Source organism: Urocitellus parryii, chromosome 15, assembly GCF_045843805.1.
Source record: "Urocitellus parryii isolate mUroPar1 chromosome 15, mUroPar1.hap1, whole genome shotgun sequence".
Taxonomy (NCBI): Eukaryota; Metazoa; Chordata; class Mammalia; order Rodentia; family Sciuridae; genus Urocitellus; species Urocitellus parryii.
In genome coordinates this window covers 25,882,964-25,893,735 of record NC_135545.1, presented here as the reverse complement: position 1 = coordinate 25,893,735, position 10,772 = coordinate 25,882,964, and the positions used below count along the sequence as shown (strand labels likewise).

At 41.9% G+C, this 10,772-nt stretch overlaps 1 protein-coding gene across 3 annotated transcripts in view; it reads left to right on the top strand.

The window, feature by feature from the left end:
- Positions 1 to 1,645: 1,645 nt before the first annotated feature.
- Positions 1,646 to 10,772, top strand: part of N4bp1 (NEDD4 binding protein 1) — a 44,082-nt gene continuing 34,955 nt past the window's right edge. For 2 of the 3 annotated variants that reach the window (XM_026410225.2, XM_026410224.2), the window contains exon 1: positions 1,667 to 1,905. In XM_026410225.2, coding sequence (XP_026266010.1) covers positions 1,708 to 1,905 — 198 coding nt within the window. In that variant the 5' untranslated portion in view covers positions 1,667 to 1,707. Of the gene's footprint in view, positions 1,906 to 10,772 lie in introns of all 3 variants that reach the window. The other variant, XM_026410226.2, reaches the window with a different exon arrangement.

Genomic DNA, 10,772 nt, shown 5'->3' with positions numbered 1-10,772 from the left:
ACTGGAAGCAAACAGGAACCAGCCCAGGGGAAAGCCCTGACCAGTTACTGAACAATATAGCAATTGCACTGAGTGTGACTAAGAAGACAGGAAATAACAGGTTATCCTGATAACATGCCTTACTGGTATGTTGCAGGTCTGGGTGCAATGTATCATCAAGGCTGTACTTTCCACCTGATCTGCCTCAGCCAATACCAGGTCATCTACCTGATGGAGCAAGGCTGCCGGTTGTGTAGACATCACAAAAGCCCAGGGCAAGAGGAAGCTGTTGGTCTGTGAGCCTAATGGTTCTCTTCCCTGTGCTTAGTCATCTCTTCAGTGGGGCACTAGGAGAACACCTGACTGAGTTTCTGGAACATATGGAAAACCCCAGCAGCCTGGATCCCTGTCAGGTTTTACCTGGGATAATCCCTTTAACCAAGACATCACCCTTGGCATTTCCAACTGAAACATCTTTAGATCCTCCACTCCTCCAGGGTCAATGGACACAGAGGGAGCAGGCTCCTAAGCTCACACAAGTTCCACATGTTTACACAAGATTTTCCATGAAAATTGAGGCTTGCTAATTTAGCAATAATAATACCTAATGCTCAGGCATTATACTAATTTTCTCAGTAGGAAGTAAGAGTTGTTGTTACCCACATTTTACAGAGGGCTTATTAAGACACAGAGAAGCCCAGTGGTGTTCCCATGGTTTCCAACTATCTGCCGCGTCCACATGTTTAGTTCAGAAGGAGGAAACTAATACTTTTCCCACAATTTGTTCTCCATGACTCAGAAAATATAAGATCTGGAAAAGGCCCTAGAGATAACGGAATGTAACCTTTACAGCTGGGATGTAGTTGAGTAGCAAAACTCTTGATTCCCATGTGTGAAGCCCCAGGTTCAATCCCTAGTACCGCCCCCCCCCCCCCCCCCCCCCGTGTAATCTCTGATTTTACTGATGAAAAAAAATCTTAGATCTGGGGTTATTTGTCCCAGTTCCACCGTAAAATCATGAGCAAACCTCAAAACTCCCTACTTCTGTGCCTCTCCCATGACACATTCCCTACCTTTTCCCTCCCAGAAATCACACTCTTGAAATTGTCTTATTACTACTATTATTATTTACTTTTCAGTTCTCCATGGGCATTCCCATTTTCTTTCCCCTATCATCATTTTTTTTAAAGGAAGAGGGTGGGTGTAAGGGAGGGAAGTAGGAGAGAAAAGAAAAGAAAAAAAAAAAAAAAAGAAAAAGTCCCATCTGCGTATTAATATAAAACCAGAAATCTGCATTATTAGATTGCCCGAAAGCGTTGAGCCCTCATCAAAGAAGGCCGCTCAGACCTTCGGAACTGTGGTTTTGCCCTCAACCAACATGGTGAACGCGCATGACGTAGACTTCCGTCGCGCTCTCTCTACCTACCCGCTCTTCCCAAGGGGGCGGCGAACTTCAATGACGGCTGCAGGCGGGGCGCATGCGCGGCGGCGGAGCCTGGCCCGCGGTGGTGGCGGTGAAGGGGCGTAGGGGATAGCTGTCCGCAGTTGCCAAGCTGTGGCGACTGAGGCGGGATGGTGTAGCCGGGCCTGCAGGCGGGAGGGTGGGGGTGGGGGCGAGTCGGCCGGGGACGGCCGGCGCCGCCCTACGGGCTCGGGTGTAGCGGCAGCACGCTGAGGGGGCGTCGCCGCCGCCGGCCCCCGGAGCCGCCGCGGGAGGCCGCGCCCGCCATGGCGGCCCGGGCGGTGCTGGACGAGTTCACGGCGCCCGCCGAGAAGGCGGCGCTGCTGGAGCGGAGTCGCGGCCGAATCGAGGGCCTGTTCGGAGTGAACTTGGCGGTGCTCGGCGCGCTCGGGGCTGAAGAACCGCTGCCCGCGCGCATCTGGTTACAGCTCCGCGGGGTGCAGGAGGCGGTGCACAGCGCCAAGGTGAGTTCGGCCGCCGCCCCCGCGCGCCTTCCTTCCCCGGCCCGGCCCGCGGCCTTGGCTGGGCCAGTCTCTCCTCCCTCCCTCCCTCCACCCACCCTGACCCCAGCGCTGGGGTTGAGAGCGCAGTGTTGGGGAGCCGGCGAAAATTTGCCTTCTCGAGGCACATCAACCATGTGACCTTGGGCTAGCGGTTTAATCCCGGGAGCCTCAGTTTCTCTATTGGTAAAGTGGTGCTGTGGAAGCACCTACCTTGGAGCATTGTCGCGCGGATGGAAGTGGGTGATAGGTATAAAGCACAGGGCACTGTGTTTAACTGGGAAACGTTGCCTGTTATCTGTAGCCGCCTCCTGGATGTGCGTAAGGCCCGCAGCTCCAGATTCATCCAGACCTCCTCCATAGGGGGTTCTTGAACCTTGAAGGGTCTCAGTCCCTCTTGAGGATCAGGAAAAAACCGTGATAGTAAATATTCAGAGACTGTCGAGAAGTAGGGTATTTAATCAGAATGTTTAAAATAATATTATTCCTTGGGTTAATAATTTGCACAACTAACATTTGTATAATATTGTTGCATATCAGACTTTACTCCGAATACTTACGGAATAATGCAGCCCTTAAAAAAAATCCAATGAGGTAGCTTTTATGTCCTCCCTTTTTTCTTGTTAAATTATCAGCTGGGGAAACTGAAACTTGAAGTGGTGACTCACCTTGTATCTAAATCAGCATTTTAGACTACTTCTTCCCATACCTCTCCTTTCTTCCCTTCCCAAGCCAAAAAAAAAAAAAAAAAAGAAATACGACCTGTGTAGGGGAGAAAAAAGCTTTTTACCGACTGGAGGTTCTGTAATTCAGCCTACAAAAAGATCTCTGAGTAATTGAAATAAACTTGACAGTAAACACATTAGCAGGAGAAAAACCTTTTTAATTGTGCATATATGCAAAGGAGTTCCACAGAGTATGATCGGGAACAAGAGCCAGGTGATTGAAGTTTTGTAGCATCCTGAGCTACAAGAGTAGTAGGAGCTTGTGGTTTTAGGTGATGGTTTCCTCTACGGCGGTATTTGGACATTTTTGGAAGGTTTGCCTTCAGTCAGATCAGGAAACTTCTGAGAAAGCCCCTCCCTTCATTTGCTGTTCCTCAGGTGCTCTCAATTTGAAGTAATCAATATACTAAAGTGGCTTAAATAAGAAGGATATTTCCTGAACCCTTTCACCCTCCCAGGTACCTGAGTTTCTCCAAATTTTCCCATTTATAGTAGGGCAGCAATATTCAGAAGTAGGGAGTTTGTTTCCAGAACCCATGTTCTTGATAATTGCCTCTCAAATGACTTCTCTGGGGATGGGAGTGGGTCCTTTTATTGCCTATTTCACAAATTTCACAGTGCTCTTGAAGATCTGAATAGTCGTAACTCCTGTCATTCGTAGATTTAACAACAAAAATCTTAGATGCTTACTTTTTAACTTGTAAAGCTGCAGTAGGACATTTAGCTGTTGAGTCTTCTCCACAGCTTATCTTAAAAAGTAAGTGTTGAATCAAGTTTGCATTTCTGTGCTACTAATTTCTTATTAAATTGACTTTCTATTTCATACAACTAGTCTAATTTCTTCCCGTATCTCCTTTCTCCCCAGCTGCCTAATTTCTACTACTCAGGGCTGAAAAGTTCAACATGACTGACTTTCCTGTTGTTTCTGAATTATCTTACTTGTATTCATTCTCTCCTTTCCATTGCCTTTGCTGTGATTAAGACCTTCATTTTTGGTATGTGTCCCCTCCCTTGCTTCAGTGCCTTTACTCTGTGGCTCCCTCACTTTCTGGGGAGCTGCTGGAGCCTCCTATCACCTAGCTCATTCAGTCTGAACTTGAACTAAGAAGATACTCCCTATTAATCCAGCCCCATCTTATTTTCCTAATTTTCTGTTATAGCAGCTCTTTGCTTAAACCTCCACTGTAGTCTAAATGCCCTTGCTGGGTGTTTTTGTCCACTCCTGGTTCTGCTTTTACTGAAAACAGCCCAAGAATAGAAAGTATTCCCTTTGCTATATGGAAAAGCCCTGCCCATTCTGCCAGGCCCTTCCAACTGCAGTTCTCTTGGCAATTACTACCATACAGGTTTAGCATAAAGTAATTTGAAAAGTTCTGTCTTACATAACTTTTGATAGCATGTGTCACCTCATAGTCCAACTCTCTCACATGTAAGAAATCCTTTTTCTCTTTCTTCCTTGAGATGCAGAGTAAGGAGCTGATGCCATGTTCAAGGCTTTTTTTGTTCTTGATTATTTGGAAGTGTGTTTTACATTTTTGGAGGAAAAAACATTAACTTCACTTTAAAAATTAAGAACAGAGAGCCAATTTGATTCAACATCACAGTGTTTTAAGTTTAGCTGTTGAGAAACTGGTTGGGGAGAGATTTTTGGAGTAAAGAAGAGTTTTAATTATTTATTCATTGCAGAGCTGGGGACCCAACTCATCCACATACCACTAAGTATGTGGCCTCATCCACATACCACTAAGCCACATCCCCCCTGCTAAGAATTATCTGGTATAGTCTCTGATCAGAATAAGAAGAGATGAACTGATTTAAATCGGGGTCCCACCTGGTGGTTTACTTTTAAAATGTTAATTCACTATCCTTTGCAAATTTTTGAGGAGAATGTTGAGGATTAGTTAGGCCTTCATTCACTGGAGAGAGGCAAGTTGGGAGCTATTCATAGAAAGTGGTAGTGCCTGCAGAGTTAAAAAAAAAAAAAAAAGGCACTGAGATTGGCCAGTTTTGGACTTTGAGCCTGGAAGATTATTAGGTACTTGCATTCCAGACTGAGGTGGTTATGAGCAAAAGCTTGGAAGCCAGACTGATATAGTAGAAAGTGTCAAGGACCCACTGGGAGAGATGAATGCCAAGGGACCCAAAAGCCATGCCAGGACCCTTAGGTTTTATCTAGTAGGGAGTCAGGATTTTGAGAAGGAAAAAAATTTGCCTGCTTTAGAGTTAGGAAGATCCAACAGTGGTAGGAATATCATTCCAAGTTAGAGTTTGCGTGGTTGGGGTGGGTAAAGTTTTTCACAGATTTTGAAACTGAGTGGATGTAGAGATTTAGGGATAGATTTTAAGTCCTGGTTGCAGGAAGAATGGTTGATGTGGTGTGTGTCCTGTTGGTTGGTGGGGCTATCAGGTAGTTCACATTTAAGAAAAGCTCATGAGCATTCGCTATTGCTGCTTCACCTCAAGGAGCCTGCAGTCTTATAGGGGAGACAAATATGGAAACAAACAGGACAGTGTGATACATGTAGCAGTTGAAGAGTGCAAGGTGTTATAGTAATACAAGAAAGGAAGGTTTGCTGTCCTCAACTAAGTTCTAAAGGATGGATGAGAGTTTTCTAGAGGATGTTGAGTTTCTGGCAGAGTAAAGAGCACACACAAAATCACAGGAATAGCCAGGCATGGTGACACATTCCTGTAATCCCAGCAATTCAGCAGGCTGAGGCAGGAAGATAGCAAGTTCAAAGCCAGCCTCAGCAACTTAGTGAGACCCTAAGCAACTTGGCAAGACCCTGTCTCAAAATAAAATATAAAAAATGGAATGTGGGTCAGTGGTTAAGTGGCCCTGGGTTCAAGTCTCAATGCAAAAAAAAAAAAAAAAATCACAGGAATATGAGAATGTAATTGCATTAGTTTCCTTAAGTGTTGAGAGAGCACGGAGGAAATTGTTAGAGGTAGAAAGGAGTGGGGCACATGTGTTTGGAGCCTGCTGAAGAACATGGATTTTTTAACATGCAGGTGGACAGTGGAGACCCCTGAACATGAGTGATGCAGACAGCAATATTCTTACAAAATGCTTCAGTGTTCACCACTCTGGGCTTGTGTTCCATTGATAGTTTGTAATAAGTACAGAAGGTTTAGCAACTTTCATAGCATTCTCTCTTTACTTCAGGGACTGGAGAGACAGTGTATGAAAGTGAGAGGAAAACCAGAAGAGAGTATTGTCCACAGGGGGCTCACAGAGGGAGCTGATGTCAGTGGTAGAAGACTAAATGGAAGCAAAGGAGATTGAATTTCAGAGAGGAAGGGAGGTAGTAACCACCTCATGCAAAAGGAAAGAGATTAAAGATGTAAAGCAGGGTTGGAATTCTCTTCATAGGCAGTGGTGGAAAGGGATGTTGTTGAGGAGATCTCTGCTGGGGAGTGAGATACTTTCTTTTCCATGAGAGAGTCACAAATTCTCTGGTACCAGACAGAGAATCAGCCTAGGAAGTGACTGGATAGTACAGAAGAACTGGTGAGCTAAGGCTGTCTGCCCTGCAGGAGAGGGCAAATGCTCATGCAGACAGTTACACTGTGTAGGTTCATTATCCACAAGCCTTTGGGAGTCTAGATTTCATTGTGTACAATCTAATGTGTTGTTTTTTTTTTTTTTAAGTGGCAACTAATTTATGTTTTTAAAATCACCCATGCTGTGAATTATAAAATTTTGCATCAATACTTTTTTAAATTTTATATTGTTAAAAGCAAAATAAAAAACAATTATGCATGCTAAACAAAACATGTTAGTGAACCAGATTCAGCTTTTGAACTGCCTTTTTAGGATTCCTACTTTAATAGCAGACAGGATTAGTAAGCTAGCACCTTTTACTTTTGTTTTTGGTTTTTTGGGCTTGGAGAAGAGGGCACTTGAAAGCCCTAATGGCCTACAGTACTGTCTCAGTAAAGTAAAATGCTAGATCATCCTCAGAGAATGAGGGTGAGAGATTGAATATACGTTGTAGGTACAGGGGAACTGCTCGAAGTACATTGGAAAAGAAAGACCCAGAAGAACTGTGGGACTAAAATAAGGGTCAGGCAAAATTAGTGTGAATTTTAGTGTCACTTTACCCAGAAACTAGCTTTCTTTTCTTCCTTTTTTTTTTTTTTTTTTTTTTGATACTGAAGATTTTTGCCACTGAGCTACATCCCCAGTCTTTTTATTTTTGAGACAGAATCTCGCTAAGTTACTTAAGGTCTTGCTAAGTTGCTGAGGCTGGCCTCCAGCTTGAGTTCCTCTTGTCTCAGCTGTCCTACTTGCTGGGATTAGGGACATGCGCACTCAGCCATGAAACTTTAGAAACATTAGGAACTTTCTAATGGCAGTGTTTTCCCCAGTTTGGGGTTAGTGATGCCAGTACACAGATTAGAGGCAAAGGGGTCTAAAGTGCAATTGAGCAAGGCCAAATGGGGCCCAGGAATTGTTTTTGGATGGTCACCTTTTGGGGGCTAGAACAAGGAGACAGGTAAAAGCAGAAAGGTATGTTGCATGGTGGGAAGAGCAGAAGAGAGAAAACCTGTTCCCTTCTAGCCTTAGAGTCATGTACCTGGGACTTGTTCAGTATATGTTAAAGAACTCTGGAGGTTATAATCAGAGGAATTTTCAAAGATTAGAATCTTGGATGTGAAGGAATTCTGATCACCAGGGTTGCTTCGGGTCATGGGTAAAGTGAAAGTGTTCCTTTCATCCTAGAGCAGTGAGGAGAGAAAGGAGGTGGAAGTATGAAGTAAGTATCTGAAGATAATGCAGTGCTGAGATTAGGAGTTCATAGTAGAAAATTGAATGCGAAAGTTAGTGAGACAGTACCCTAGAGATTAACAAGTATAGTAACTGAAAGTAAGTGCCATGGCTGCTTATTGTATATAGTGTCCCTGAACCTTTAGGCAGCTGAATTTGCTAACATAGCTGTCCTTCAGTTGATGTTTTCTTAGAAGTATTACTTCATGGAAATGAGTAGACATCACAAGCATACCCTGAGCACAAGCCTAGAGAACTCTAGGAGAGGAATGGGGAAGACTAATCAGTCTTTAAACATTGAAACTGTGCTAAGGTAGACAACATCCAATCCATTTTTGTGAAGAAAAGAAAAAGGGAAAGAGTCTTAAGAAGGAGTGGTAATTGACCTTTTCCCAATTGAGTTTTTACTTATATATTTGTAGAGTAAGGGAATAAAGATAAGAATGAAAAAAAAAATACACTTTTTGTGGTACTGGGAATTGAACCCAGAGCCTTACACATGCTAGGCAAGCACTCTGCTACCTAGCTACATCCCCAGCCTGCATCCCCGCACCCTTTTTTTTTTTTTTTCAATTTTATTTTGAAATAGGGCCTCTTTAAGGCCCAGGCTGGCCTTAAACGTAAGACCACTAAATTGTACAGGGTGCCCAGATGAAAAATGTGATGCACTTCGAAGTGGCCTAAAACACTACTGATTTCAGAGGGTTAAAATTGACTTTGTGTTGTTTCATTTCCTTTTTTGTTGGGAGACCTTCATAGCTGGTTCATGAATGAACGGTAGATTTGTTCATGGAGGAAATACTTCAGAGATGTAATACTAGTTAATGTCCCTGGAGCTTTTGTTTTGATTTTACCAGAAAGAAGGGCGGTGTCCTTTGCATTTCCTAGAATGATCTTTTTTTTTTTTTTTTTACTCAATATAGTTATGAAAATAATCTTCTTAAGAAACGGTGGTTGGTTCGGTCTCTTTTTATGGTTAGTATTTTGGGGTTATACCGGAATGTTGAAATATGGGATACTCACACTGTGTTACTGCTGGGGTCAAAAGCCATTACTCATGACTGTAATTTCCTCTTCCCTATTCACTTCCCAGCCAGTATTGTAGGGTTTTGTTTAAATTAAGGACCACATCTTGTATAGTGCTGACTTTTTACTAAATTGACATGATTGTGGAAGTTTAGCAGTCTTAAATTTCAAAACAAAATAATAGGAGGGAAATCCTTAGAGTAATTAAATTTTTTAAAAATCAGTTATTTAATGTGAAAGCAGCATTTTATGTAAGTCTGAGGCAGGAGGATCACAAGTTTGAGGCCAGCCTGGGCAACTTAGTGAGAAACTGTCTCAAAATAAAAAGAACGGCTAGAGTTGTAGGGTGCTTTCCTACCATCCTGGGTTTACTCTCCAGCATGGCAAAAACATATAGGTCCTAAAAATATAAAGTTAGCCTATATAAAACATTTATTGAGCTTGTTTTGAGGGAACCAGCTGGATAAGAAAACTGGCTCAGGGAGCATTGGAGGAAATAATATGAGTATTGAAAAAAGAATGTTAGCTAGCATGCACAAGGCCCTGGGTTCAATCCCCAGCACCACAAAATAAATAAAGAAAGAATATTGGAATAAGGTTGCTAGATTGGGGGCTGGGGCTGTAGCACAGCGGCAGAGCGCTTGCCTAGCAATGTGAGGAACTGATCCTCAGCATCACATAACAATAAACAAATAACATAAAGGCATTCTGTCCATCTACAACTATTTTAAAAATTTTAAAAAAAGATTGCTAGATTGTATACCAAATTGGTTATGGTTCTATAGGATAATGAAACCATAATCTTTGGATTCAGAAATTATCTGTGTCGATATTGGACAAAAATCTACAAATTAACGTAATTTCACAGTTTCTGGAGCTTACTTTATGAGTAGTATGTCAAACAAAAATACATCCTTCTAGATCATACATCAGCAAACTTTTTTCTGTAAAGAACCAGATAATAAGTATTTAAAAATTTGTATCATGTTCTTTGTTTTTACTTTCACAGCCCTTTAAAAATGTAAAAAGATTTTTTCAAAGGCTGTACAAAAATTTTCCAAGTTGGATTTGTACTATCCAAAATGGTAGCCCCTAGCACATGGGGCTGCTTAAATTGAAATGAATTAAAATTTATTGAAATTGAATATTCAGTTCCTTGGTTGAATTTCAATGCTTAGTTGCCACATGTGGCTATTGCAGGTATAAAACATTTCCATCATTGCAAAAAGTTTTATTGGACAGTTTTGTCCTGGAGTATGAAGTAATCTGTGGTTGGACCTGCTAGACAGCAGTCTAGTATGACATTGAAGAATCATGCAACCTTTCTTTTAGGGGTTTTTGTAATCTTTGTTCATTGTGCCCACTTGTAATCATAATGTCCAGTGGTTATTCTTTTTGTGTATGTGGGTTTAACCCAGGGCCTCAAGCATGCTAAAGCAAGTGTTCTACCACTGAGCTACATATATCCCTAGCCCACCTTTATTTATCATTTATTCATTCATTCATTTTTGGAGACAGGGTCTTACTAAGTTGCCCAGGCTGGTCTCAAACTTAAGATCCTCTTACTTCAGCCTCCTGAGTATCTGGAGTTACAAGTATGTGCCTGGCTGAATTTGTTTCTTTAAAAAAGATTTTGAAACAGTATGAGCTTCTGAGAGTTTTGGTTTTGGTTTTTTGCTCTTAAAAGACAAACATATTTAAAGTATTAGATGTTTAGCTTATTTGATTATTAGGAATTTTAGAAATAAAATTGTACCCACTTATAATTACAATGAGATTCATGGTGGAGATTCATATAAAGGCTTGTTATTTTGTATCAGCCAATTCGAAAACAGGTTCTTTATGAAACTTGATAATTTATTAACTAGCGCCCAGAGAAAGAAATATACTTCACATTCACATCATGGAAAATAAAGGCTCTTCTCATTTATAGTCACAAATATGAAGAGAGCCTTCAGCTTGGATTCTATAACCTTAGCTACAGTTCAAAACTAATTTAAAAACACATAACTAACTGGTTGAGCGGAAAGAACTTGTCATGGACAAGTCATTTGACATGTCACGCCCAAGAAGAATGAGTACAGAAAAGGGGTCTTTGGGTTTGGCATTGTTATTGTTAGCAGTCAAGAATTTTCAGTTTGAATAAGCCAGAATCCAGATTTCCAGGATTTGACTGTAAAATACAATTTAGGGTACTTGTTTCAAAAGGTGTGAGGATGAAAGGATAGAGATGGGAGTGGACCCATATATTTAAAGTGGGGCATGGAGAAAGTACAGTGGAATCAGGGAGACCCAAGCCTATGTGTCAG